Consider the following 13307-nt stretch of genomic DNA (forward strand, 5'->3'; position numbering starts at 1 on the left):
CCCCCAATTCTCATGAAAGCTGGAGCATTGCCTCTTCCCATTGACAGACTCCTGTGTGTTCAGAAGGCGTTTTCGTAGTGGTAATACAATTAAAGGAACCCTGGTGGTAGAATGGGTTTTTGGTGGTAGAATGGTTAAAGCATGTGGCTACTGACTGCAAGGTTGGCAGTTTGAACCCACTAGCAGCTCCACAGGAGAAAGACCTGGTGATCTGCTCCCCCAAAGATCACAGCCTAGGAAACCCCATGGGGCAGTCCTGCTTTGCTACATGGTGTCTCTATGAGCCGAAACTGACTCAGCGGCACCCAACAACAACAGCACAATTCAGTCCTCTGAACCCTCCTCCCCCGGGCCAGGCAGTGGGGATACAGCAGAAAGCTAGACAGACCCTCCCTGCCTGCATGGGGGAAGGCCTGGGGGCACAGGTAAAAACACCGAGGCTGGGTGAGGTGAAGTGCCCAGCCCAGGGGCAGCTCTCCAGTGCCCTATCCATCCATCAGAGGGGACAGAGCAGCACCCCTCCTCTCATGCTGTGGTGTCAGCCGACGGTCCCAGATGACAGTTCTCCCCCCACCCACCCCAGGCAAGACCCACTCTCCTGTACCTTTGAGAATGTTCTGATGGTTCCAGAGCTGGCTGGGTGGGTGATGGGACACGGGGTGCGATGGGGAGGGAAAGGTGGCGGGTGGGTGGGTGATGGGACACAGGGTGCGATGGGGAGGGAAAGGTGGCAGGTGGGTGGGTGATGGGACACGGGGTGTGATGGAGAGGGAAAGGTGGTGGGTGATGGGACATGGGGTGTGATGGGGAGGGAAAGGTGGTGGCTGGGTGGGTGATGGGACACGGGGTGTGATGGGGAGGAAAAGGTGGTGGCTGGGTGGGTGGGTGATGGAACACGGGATGTGACGGGGAGGGAAAGTGGTGGGTGGGTGGGTGATGGGACACGGGGTGTGATGGGGAGGAAAAGGTGGTAGGTGGGTGGACAGGGGGTGATGGGACAGTCTTGGACAGGTTGCCTGAGACCTGTTTTCCACCTGGCTCTGCTGGAGACCTGCTGTGCAACCTTGGCAACTAGAGCAACCTCTCTGGGTATAACCAGGGGTGGGGTGGGTTCCAGCCTCCCAGGATTCAGGTGATATGCTTCTAAGAACCAGGCAGGTGTATCTATGGCAAAACTTGTCACCCCAGTCGAAACTCGTTAGTGCTGGGTGAAGGGATAGTAGCCCTGGAACAGGCGGAGGCAGGGGTCTCTGGTGTGTTTCTGAGTGCCTCTTTCAAAAGTCATCCCCTGCCGTGGCGTTACAGGAACTAACACAAACTACTCTCTCCATACTGATGAGGCCGCATCCCACCTTGTAAATATTTGATTAAAAAAAAAAAAAAAAAAAATATTTGATTAGATGTTTGAAAAATGGAGCCTCAGTACACACGTGTGTGGGCACTATATAAATGAAAATATATTTAACGGAAGCATTCTTTTCCTACTATGACATACTCCAATGTTTTCTATTGTTCTGTCTTTTTTTTTTAATGCTGCTGTGACCCATTGCATTGCAGGGTGAAAAACCCTGCTCTAGGCCAAAGTTCTTCATGCAGACTCAATGGGTGGGTTTCAGGAGGGGTCCATGATGATGGTGATAGTGATGATGATGGCAATGATGATGCTGCCAGTGATGATGGTGGTGGTGTTGATGGTAGTGGTGATGGGGATAGTGGTGAGGACGGTGGTGGTGTTGATGGTAGTGGTGATGGGGATAGTGGTGAGGACGGTGGTGGTGTTGATGGTGGTGATGGGGATAGTGGTGAGGACGGTGGTGGTGTCCATGGTAGTGGTGATGGGGATAGTGGTGAGGACGGTGGTGGTGTCCATGGTAGTGGTGATGGGGATAGTGGTGAGGACGGTGGTGGTGTCCATGGTAGTGGTGATGGGGATAGTGGTGAGGACGGTGGTGGTGTCCATGGTAGTGGTGATGGGGATAGTGGTGAGGACGGTGGTGGTGTCCATGGTAGTGGTGATGGGGATAGTGGTGAGGACGGTGGTGGTGTTGATGGTAGTGGTGATGGGGATAGTGGTGAGGACGGTGGTGGTGTTGATGGTGGTGATGGGGATAGTGGTGAGGACGGTGGTGGTGTCCATGGTAGTGGTGATGGGGATAGTGGTGAGGACGGTGGTGGTGTTGATGGTGGTGATGGGGATAGTGGTGAGGACGGTGGTGGTGTTGATGGTAGTGGTGATGGGGATAGTGGTGAGGACGGTGGTGGTGTCCATGGTAGTGGTGATGGGGATAGTGGTGAGGACGGTGGTGGTGTTGATGGTGGTGATGGGGATAGTGGTGAGGACGGTGGTGGTGTTGATGGTAGTGGTGATGGGGATAGTGGTGAGGACGGTGGTGGTGTCCATGGTAGTGGTGATGGGGATAGTGGTGAGGACGGTGGTGGTGTTGATGGTAGTGGTGATGGGGATAGTGGTGAGGACGGTGGTGGTGTTGATGGTAGTGGTGATGGGGATAGTGGTGAGGACGGTGGTGGTGTCCATGGTAGTGGTGATGGGGATAGTGGTGAGGACGGTGGTGGTGTTGATGGTGGTGATGGGGATAGTGGTGAGGACGGTGGTAGTGTTGATGGTAGTGGTGATGGGGATAGTGGTGAGGACGGTGGTGGTGTTGATGGTGGTGATGGGGATAGTGGTGAGGACGGTGGTGGTGTTGATGGTAGTGGTGATGGGGATAGTGGTGAGGACGGTGGTGGTGTTGATGGTAGTGGTGATGGGGATAGTGGTGAGGACGGTGGTGGTGTTGATGGTGGTGATGGGGATAGTGGTGAGGACGGTGGTGGTGTTGATGGTAGTGGTGATGGGGATAGTGGTGAGGACGGTGGTGGTGTCCATGGTAGTGGTGATGGGGATAGTGGTGAGGACGGTGGTGGTGTTGATGGTGGTGATGGGGATAGTGGTGAGGACGGTGGTAGTGTTGATGGTAGTGGTGATGGGGATAGTGGTGAGGACGGTGGTGGTGTTGATGGTGGTGATGGGGATAGTGGTGAGGACGGTGGTGGTGTTGATGGTAGTGGTGATGGGGATAGTGGTGAGGACGGTGGTAGTGATGGTGATGATGTTGATGAAGATGATAGTGATGATGATGGCGCTGATGATGTTGGTGGTGATGGAAATGGTCATGGAGATGATGATGGCAGCTTCAGTCTATTGAGTTCTTGTTGATGTTGTTAGGTGCTGTGGGGTCAATTCCGACCCATAGCCACTCTGTGTACCACAGAGCAAAACACTGCGCCATGCTCACAGCGGCTCATTGTTGTAGCCACTGTGTCCATCCACCTCGTTGAAGGTCTTCCTCTTTTCCGCTGACCCTGTACTTAGCCAAGCATGATGTCCTTCTCCAGGGACTGGTCCCCCCGATAACTTGTCCAAAGTATGTAAGATGCAGTCTTGCCATCCTTGCTCCTAAGGAGCATTCTGGTTGTACCTCCAAGACAGATTTGTCCATTCTTTTGGCAGTCCATGGTATATTCAATATTCTTCGCCACCACCACAATTCAAAGACGTCAACTCTTCTTCGGTCTTCCTTATTCATTGTTCAGTTCTCACATGCATATGATGCGATTGAAAATACCATGGCTTGGGTCAGGCGCATCTTAGTCTTGAAGGTGACATCTTCGCTCTTCAACACTTTAAAAGAGGTCCTTTGCAGCAGATTTGCCCAATGCAAAGCTTCTTTGATTTCTTGACATCTATTGAGTACTTACTGTGAATCACATCGTTTGAAGCACTTTACATGGATTAACTGATTTAGTCCTCTCAACAGCCCCATTGAGGTGGACAGAATTATCCTCATTTTACAGAAGAGGGAACTGAGGCAGAGAGAGAAGTTAAGTTACTTGCCCCAGGTCACACAGGTAGTAAGAAGTGGAGCCATTCTAGCCCAGGATCCCAAGATTCCCTTGAAATTGAGTATGAAATTGTGTGTGTATGTGTGTGCACACGCTGTGTTTTTTGGCAGAGAGAACCCTCAGCCTCTGCAGACTCTCAAGGGCAGGCCTGTGTGGGTGTGTCTGAGGTAGGAGGTGCGCTCTGGTGGGACCGCCCCTGCTCCCCGAGCCACCCACCCAGCTGCCATCCCCCAACATTCGTTGCCTGGCTGCCTATCCTCCTCACATCTCGGGGACTTGCTGTGGATGGGGAACCCTCAGGACAGGCCACACCTGCCCCCTGCCCCTGACCACCTATTCTCTCACAGACCCAGAGGGAAGACCCCCAGGTCCACTGCCGGGGAGTGAGGATCAGGTTTCCTTCCTCAGGCCTCCTGTACAAGTGGTCTTTCTGGAGCCCACCCATGGGACCCCTTCCCTTCCCCTCCCTCAAGAACAAGATGGGAGCCACAGCCTGCTTCCTTGAGACAAGAGCTTAGGCTGATGGGGGCTGGGGAGATGGTGGCTAGGAGGTCCTGCCCACTTTGGTAAGTTCTGCTGGGGGGCTATCTGGAATGTTTCTTTCAAATGTGGGGGATTGGTTTCAGCTTTGAAGTTTTGGCTGTAATCCCAGGGCAACAGGAGAAGTCTTGTTTGACATCCTGCTAACTATTCATTAATTCTCGCTCACTACCATTCTTTAAATGAGCATTTATTTGCTCCCTGGTGCTGAGTGTTCAAAGGCGAGAATGAGGCTTTGGAGCAGAGCTTTGGAGGGTAAACCTGGGGCTGGAGGCAGGGGTGCAGGAGGAGAAGGGGAGGGAGACAGTGTTCTGGGCAGGAGTCATGGCGTGAGCAAGGCAGGCAGTGGAGGGGATCCCGTGTGTGTCTGAAACGGTGAGAGGACCTTTGACTTCAATGGCCATTGTGGTCACCCACCCTCCTCTTCATGGGCTCATGGTCCAAAGGTTCCGATGAGATTCAGGAGATTGGCACGGGGTTGAAGGATGGAGGAGAGAGGGTGTCAGATCGGCGTTCGAATGGGACTTCTGCTGATTCACTGTGTGACCCTAGCCTTTTCCTCTTCGTCCAGAACCTGAGAGGGTAGGACTAAGTCAGGGTTTTCAAATGGTGTTCCATGGAACCCCCAGGGTTCCAAAAAGGTGCATATTCTGAATACCAATAGGGAAGAACCGTTGGGTGGATAATCAGAGGTGTCAGCGCCCCATGGAATGTCGTGTGGACCACGGGAGGGATTTAAGTAGCAGCTACGTGCACGTGAGAGGCTGCGAGGGTGAAGCCCAAGCCCACCCCCGACTCACGCAGTGTGTGCTGGCAGGGTGAGTGGTGGCGATGTGGCCAGCCTGGGGGTTAGCAGACCTGGGCCCACGTCTGTGATCCACTTCACCTCTCTGAGCCTCGGGCTCCTCATCTATAAAACTTGAATAGTAATGGTCCTTAATTCAGAGCGTTCTTTTAACAGTTTGTAAAGTACTTAAATGAAGCCTGGAAAAAGTGGGAGTGCGGAAGATGGTGGTGGCCATTCTTATTTTCTACCCCCGCTCTTCAGTTTTCTCATTTGTGAAACAGATACATTTCTGTCCAATGTTGCTGCAGGGGTGAAGTCCCTGGAGCGGTGGGTGGGGAGGTGATGGTGGTGATGGTGGTGGTGGTGCTGGTGGTGGTAGTGATGATGGTGATGGTAGTGATGATGGTAGAGATGATGGCGATGATGGTATGATGGTGATGGTGGTGGTGATGATAGTGTTGGTGGTGATAATTGTGATGGTGGTGGTGATGGTGGTGGTGATGATGGTGGTGATGGTGGTGGTGGTGATGGTAATGGTGTGATGGTGGTGATGGTGCTGGTGGTGGTGATGGTAATGGAATGATGATGGTGATGAGGAGGAGGATGGTGGTGGTGATGATGAGCCAATCAAGGGAAGTGACTTGCATCGATGGGCCTAGGTCTGGCTTGGGTCACAGAATGGGATCATGCTGCTTAGCCAAGGTCCATCTAGCCCCACCCTTGGAGCTAGAGGTGGGCTCAGCCTTACCTGGACCTCTGACTAGGAGCTCAGGTGGGATCAGGGACTGAGAATCCTCTACCTGGAATCCGCTCTCTCCTGGCAGAAGCTCACCTGCCCCAACTGGGGGAGGGAGGACGGAGGAGGGCTACCCTGGGGGAGGGGGAAGTTGGGGTTGAGAATGGTCTTCTGGGGGGAGGGAGGTGGGCAGAGAATGTTCGTGGGTTTCCTCAGAAAAGCTTGGAGCAAGAAACACCGTTGGCAGAAGCTTATATATGTATATATATATTTTTAAAGTAATTTTTTTTGTGCTTTAAGTGAAAGTTTACAAATCAAGTCAGTCTCTCACACAAAAACCCATATAGACCTTGCTACACACTCCCAATTACTCTCCCCCTAATGAGACAGCCTGCTCTCTCCCTCCACTCTCTCTTTGTGTCAGAAGCTTATATATTTTTAACTTGCATTTTTTATTCCATCAATAATACCTCCATAGGAGAATAGAAACTACAGGTAAGCAAGAAGAAGAGGGGAGAGAATCGCCTGTGACGCCACAGCCCAACAGCTTGTCAGTGTTCTGGGCTCAGTCTGGGCGAATCTCCACCTTGATTTGGATTTCTAGGTCCAAGTCATGCTCTCACCGGCTCTCTGCCCATCTCCTCTTCGCCTGTAGGCAGCCCTGGTTTTATGGCTGGGGCTTTAACCTCCCTCGAGGCCAAGCCCTGCTGGAGAAATGGAACCTCATTCCTGAAGGTGTAGACATCCTGATAACCCATGGACCACCGCTGGGTAAGAGAGCCTGCCGCGGAGGGCACGGGGCATGCACGCGTGTGCACTTGTGCGTGAGTGTATGTATATGTGTGCATGTGTGTGCGTGTGTTAGACAGGGTTGGGGGGCCGTTGAAGAGAGGTGAACAGAGGCCTGCCTGGCCTGTGGAGAAGAGCCTGGACAGGCAGTGTTCTGACACCAACATGCTGGGGTACCTGGGACAAGTCACCCCACTGTCACCCTCATTTGCTGAGCACCTACTGTGTGCTGGTGGCTTGATATGTTACCTCATGGGCTCCTTGCAATGATGTGGGGAAGTCAGAATTAGTCACCCATTTCGCACATGGCAGATGAGCTCACAGAGGCCAGGAGGCAGCCCTGGGCTCTTATCTCCCCAGGCCTGAGTCCCCCTTCCCTTTGCCAGCAGTCAAAGAAACTTGTTTCGCCCACCCAAACAGAAAGGAGCCACAGTGAACTCTAATTATTCGCTAGGAGTGATCAATTATTCTTCGTTTGTGTAGCCATGTGAGGATAATCAGCAGCCGCCATATGCGGCAGCTCCGGGAGGCCGCTGGTGCGAGCCTGCACAGACGCGGCCGTGGGAGCCATGCTGCGTTCAGTGAGACGTTCATTTCATGATCTCGGGGTGTGTGTTCAGGAAGCTCCTAACACGGAACCCCCTCCTCTCTGCTCCGTGCTTGATCTGCTCTGCTGCCAGGTGCCAGAGTGCCCTTGGGCCAGACCGTCCCCTCTCTGGCCTCAGTTTGCTTATCTGTGCAATGGGTGGATACCATCCTTGAGGCCAGTTGGAGCAGGAATGGTCTGGGGGGCTAACAGACACTGAGCTCTCCTGCCCCCCTATGCCTGTCCCACCCTAGGCTCTTAGGGCGACCTCAGGTGGCTCTCACTAGTGCCCTGAGGAGGAAGTAGGTGAGGCTGCAGTGCGGGAGGCCCCCACTGGTACAGGGCAGAACCAGGGTTCCTTCCCTGAAGGCCAATGCAGGGCAGGGTGGTGGAGAGCCAGCTTAAGAGTGGGAACTGTGTCAGGCCTGGGACCCTAGGGCCAGCTGTGTCTCTGCGGCTGCCAAAGCTGCCTGCTGGGCTGTGGGGGCTGGGCCTTCCCGGACCCTGGCACCTTCTGTTGTGTCCCCTGTACAGGCTTCCTGGACTGGGTCCCCAAGAAGATGCAGCGGGTGGGCTGCGTGGAGCTGCTCAACACGGTGCAGAGGCGCGTCCAGCCACGGCTGCACGTCTTCGGCCACATCCACGAAGGTCAGTCAGGGGGCGGGGTGTGGGCCTCGCACACAGGACTCCCTGCAGCCCGGTCACCCCCGCCCCGCTCTCTCCAGCCAGAAGGGAGATAGCCCAGGACTAATTTCCACTTTGTAAGCGCCTCATGCACATATTGGCTATCGCTGAGTTATTGCTAAAATGTTTAATCGTAGGAAGATGAATGCAAAATCTGGCAAAACTTGGGGGGTCAAATTTGCTGGCTCTGGCCTCTGTAACCTTGCTGTGTCTCCAGCCTTGGACCTCTTCAGGAGGTGGGCAGAGACTTCCTGGAGGAGGGGACACCTGAGCCATGGCAGGGAGGATGCTGCACTTGGTCATTGTACCATGAACTACCCAAGGGTGTGGCCCTGGCTTTTAGTTTACATTCCCCAGGCCTGGCATACAGTAGGTGCCTAATAAATGTGGAGGGACTGGCTGCCTGCCTGAGAGGCTTTAGTGACAGGGATAACTCCTCCCCCCCCACTGCCGACGGTACATACAGACATGGCATTCTGGCTCTGTCCTGGAGGACAGGAGCCACTTGCCCCAAGCACATCATTGTGTGTGTGTGGAGGGGGGAGGGGGGTGTTCCCTGCACATTGCAGGAAAGTGGGCGGGGCAGGTGTGTTGGGGACCGTCCTGACAGCTCATGCTCCCCCCCAGGCCCATTGCTGCATATGGATGCTCCTTACTAAACCCTTAGGCGCCCTCCGCCATCACCTAACTGGAGCCTGGTTTGGCCCCAGTTCGCAACAGATACCTCTTTTCACTCCTTTCCAACATTAAGGCTGTCTGTCCAGAGCTTCCCTGTCTGTCCCATCCTGCCCTGCCAGGAAGACGTGGGCTCCGGTGGGACAAAGATGGATATGGTTTCCTCCAAAGAGATCCCTCAGGCTGCTGAGCTTCCACCTACAATGGCACCTGGAGCTCCCTGTAGGCTTTGTCCATATCACATCATTTCCCTGCACGGAAGCAGTTAGGCCTGACAACCTTTTCCCAAGGGCCTCTGCAGGATATGGTCATGGCAGCAGGACTGGTCAGACCTCTCCTGACCCTAGAGGACCTTGAAGACTTTCGGGGCAGCAGACTGTTTCCTGCAGCTCTACTATGGGTGTGCAGTGCCATCAGATCCAAGGCGGCACGTGACCTAAACCCCAAGCCTCATGCTGGTACAGGCACAGACTGGAGCTCCAAAGAATGCGGAGGGGTCTGTGCTGAAGGATAAGGAGGGTTCTGGCAAGTAGACATTGTGGGAAGAGGGACTGGTGAGGGCAGAGTTTGCCAGGAGAAAGTACATGATGGTGAGGACAATGATGGTGATTATAATGCTGAAGATGACAATGGTGATGATAGTGATGGTGATAATGAGGGTGATGATGATGACGGTGATCATAGTGGTGATGTTGATGGTGATAGTGATGATGAGGGTGGTGATAATGGTGATGATGAGGATGGTGATAATGATCATGGTGATGGTGATAATGATCATGGTGATAGTGATGATAATGATAAGCATAGTGGTGTTTATTGTGATTGTGGTGATGGTGATGGTGGTGATGGTGGTGATGATGGTGATGGTGGTGATGATGGTGATGGTGGTGATGGTGATGGTGATGATGATGGTGATGAGGGTGGTGATTGTTGTGATGATGATAGTGGTGATGATGATGGTGATGATGCTGGTAATGGTGATGATGATAACAATGAAGGTGATGGTGGTGATGGTGATGGTTTTGGTAATGGTTGTATGTGGTGATTATGACGATGGTGATGGTGATGATAATGATGAGGGTGGTGATGGTGATGGTGATGGTGGTGATGGTGATGATAATGATGAGGGTGGTGATGGTGATGGTGGTGATGGTGATGACAACGATGAGGGTGGTGATGGTGATGGTGGTGATGGTAATGACAACGATGAGGGTGGTGATGGTGGTGATGGTGAGGGTGGTGATAATGATGAGGGTTGTGATGATGATGACTCAGTAGGTGTCTACCCTGTGCTGGGCACTGGGCTGAACTCTGTATGTGGTTTATTATCTCATTTGATCCTCAGAGTAGACTTGAGAGTAGAGTTTATCACTGTCATCTCTATTTTGCAGATGAGGAAACTGAGCTTGAGGGTTTCAGTAGCTGGCCTGAGACATATTCAGCCCACAGTGTCTGAGTGCCCCCCAATACCACTAGGCCACCCCACTGCTCCTGGTCCAGGCCTGATGCATGTGTGCTTGCCCCCCAGGGTATGGTGTCATGGCCGACGGGACGACTACCTATGTGAATGCATCCGTGTGCACTGTGAACTACCAGCCTGTGAACCCACCCATAGTTATCGACCTTCCCACACCCCGGAACTCCTGACTGCTCCCCGTTGCCCATCCCTGCCTGCCCACGTGTGTCAGCTACATACACCTGGCCAAGAGCACGGACCCCCACCACCCTTCCTTCCATGCAGGACAACCCAGATGACTTGTCTGGCTCTGGGGATGGGCTGAGGCCTTGGAATGAAGAGAACCCCTCTGACTCTTCAGGCCCCTGTCCCCTGGGGTCGGGACCCTGCGTTGCCCTGTTAGGGTTCCGCAAGCATCACGTTTTCTGCGTGTACATCCTGTGTGTACCTCCTTGAAGGACTAATCAGCTCATGGCCCGCCTCGCTTGGGAGGTGATCAAATCCTCATCCTTCCCGGTTGGACACCTTCGTGGGTTCAAGAAGTCGCTGCCCTTGGGCCACCTGGGACAGGTTTTGGAAGTTCTCGCACAAAACCTCCCTCTAACTGAGGGTCTGTGTGGTTGGGGAGCCCCAGGGGTGGGGGCTTGGTGGGAGGTTTTGTAGCCTGGGCTCAGACAGTCCTCCTTCTCCTCTCAGCCTGCCTTGAGGCTGACCCCTTGGCAGGAGGGGGCATTCAGGGACATCTCAGGAATCCGGGCCTCACCTGGCCAGGCCACGAGCGGTTGGCCTTGGGTCATTTCCCCTTTCCTTCCTATGGGCATTTTTGCTGACTTGAACAATGGCCTGAGCACCCCAGGCACTCCTCTGCAGCCTGGATTTTGGGGATCAGCTGTACAAAATGAGCCATCTGTGTGCCCAGGACTGGTTGGAGGGCTCCAGAATCGTGGCGGGGCAGCCCCTGCCCTGTGGGGGGCTGCACAGCTCTGCAGAACGCATCCGGGGGGTGGGGTCTGCAGGCCGAGGCAGTGGCAGCCCTGCCACACATGGGCACCTGCGTGTGTACGACACACACACACACACGCACCCCTTAATTTAATGAGGCGTGGCTGTGCTTCTTATTACTGTCCCCAGAAAGGACTCCGTTCCTCGGTTCTGTTTCCCCCACATTACTCAGATTCTTTCAGGCATGCCCACAGCTGAGAAAGGCTGACTGGCTCGAAATCTGTGTTGGCCCAGGTAATGGGAGGGTGGCACTGGGACAGAGCAGGCCTTGGGCTCCAGCAGCCCCACTCTGAGGGCTTTGGCTTTCTCATCTTTAAATCAGGACAGCGAGTTGGGTTTAATCTCTGAGGGAGAGGGAACCAGAAGGGCCGGGATTAGGGTGAGGTGAGTGAGGCAGGGTTGGGGCAGGCCAGGGTCAGATTCTTTATTAAAAATTGTGATATTTTGTTCATCATGGATTTTTTTTGGGGGGGCAGTATTTTGATTTTAAAAATATTGCATTAAAATTGTATTCAGTACCTTGGTTTTTTGTCACTCCCTGGAATTTTATACTTGAAAGGGATGCCTCGCTCCCCACACCCTAGCCCCAGCCCTGGGAACCAGCATTAAACAAACCCTTTTGCAGATAATATAATCTTATTTTACCCTCAGATAGTCCTGCATAGTTGGACTCAGGTGCCCCTACTTTAGAGATGAGGAGATAGAGGCCAGAGAGGTGAGATAACTTGCCTTAGGGCACAGAGCACAAAAGGAGCAGAGCCAGGATTTGAACCTCGGTCTCTGGCTATAGATCCTCACTTTGGCCACCACCCAAAGCTCCGACCTTACGAGGCTGCATGCATGGTCCAAAAGGCTTTTTTTTTTTTTAAGGGTCCTGTCCCAAACCTGCTCTGGTTCCTTTCTCATAGAAAAGCTCTAGAGTCACGAGGACTCCTTATCTCTGACCCCAGCATTCTGTCATCCCAGGAGACTCCTTCCCTGCTCATGAGTGAGCCAGGCTCGCTGTGGCCTTGCCTCTGAGGGGTGACATCCCAAGGCACTGTGTTGGCCGAGGCCAGCTTTGCTCTGTGGATGCAGGGCCTCAGGAATCCCATTTGGCCGAGGTGGTTCCTGGGAGCCAGGATGTTTCCATGGTCTCTTGGGACCCCTCAGGCTCACCCCATGTGTGTGCACATGCCCGGGGTGGATAAAATACACGGCCCTTTTAGCATCGTCTCCACTGAATCTCCATGCGGACCAAGAACTATAAACTTAAATTTTTTGTTTTCCTAAGGTATCTGCAGAATATGGTGTATTTTTATGTGGAAAAGAAAAGTTATGAAGGCAGCTGTTACTTTAAGAGAAAATTCATTAAAAGTCCTTGAGGGATGAGAGATTATGGCGTGCTCCTCAATCATTTTGGCATAACTTGATTGTGGCTGTAATTTTTTTTGTCAAGCATGTTAGACAATAAAGTCTTTATAAAAAGAAAGTCTGCATGGTGTCTCTTCCTGTGCTGTTTCTCTGGGTGTTGGGTGGTGCCTTAGGCTGGGTTCTCTAGGGGACCAAAACCGGTGAAACGTGTATATGTGTGCGTGTGTGTGTATACACACAGAGATTTATCTCAAGGAAATGGCTCATGCAGTTGGGGAGGCTGGCAAATCCCAGATCTGTGAGTCAGGCATCAGACTGTAGGCTTCTCCTGACTCATGTGGTTGCAGGGGCTGACAAACCCAAACTGGCAGGTCAGACGACAGGCTGCTGGCCCACAGGGGTGTGGAAGCTGGCGAATCCCAAGATTTGCAGGTCAGGTGGAAGGCAGGTCATGTCCCAAGAACCAGAAGTCAGAGGATGATGAGTCAGATGCAGGGTCCAAAGTGTGCGAGGTTTGCCGGACATCTGTATATATTGGATGCAAGCTACACCTCCAAGGAAACTCCCTTTTCAACTGATTGGCTGCTCACATCAGATCACAAAATGATTATATCAGATCACAAAATGGAGGATAATTACATCATTACATAGCTGCCCAACTACATCATTACATAATTGCCAAACCACTCAGAATCATGGCCCAGCCAAGTTGACAAACACTTTAACCATCACAGGTGGGACATGGAGGAAGGAACGGCATCCTCCCAGTAGGTCCTGAGTCCTGGAGCTTTGCTGT

The 13307-nt window shown here is 53.0% G+C and overlaps 1 protein-coding gene across 3 annotated transcripts in view; it reads left to right on the forward strand.

The window, feature by feature from the left end:
* The window catches only part of MPPED1 (metallophosphoesterase domain containing 1), a 96027-nt gene extending 84473 nt beyond the window's left edge, over positions 1–11554 (forward strand). For 2 of the 3 annotated variants that reach the window (XM_049884603.1, XM_049884605.1), the window contains 3 exons: positions 6622–6737; positions 7876–7989; positions 10229–10407. In XM_049884603.1, the coding sequence (XP_049740560.1) occupies positions 6622–6737; positions 7876–7989; positions 10229–10347 (349 nt within the window). In that variant the 3' untranslated portion in view covers positions 10348–10407. Of the gene's footprint in view, positions 1–6621; positions 6738–7875; positions 7990–10228 lie in introns of all 3 variants that reach the window. The other variant, XM_049884606.1, reaches the window with a different exon arrangement.
* Positions 11555–13307: the final 1753 nt, after the last annotated feature.

Source organism: Elephas maximus, chromosome 4, assembly GCF_024166365.1.
Source record: "Elephas maximus indicus isolate mEleMax1 chromosome 4, mEleMax1 primary haplotype, whole genome shotgun sequence".
Lineage (NCBI taxonomy): Eukaryota > Metazoa > Chordata > Mammalia > Proboscidea > Elephantidae > Elephas > Elephas maximus.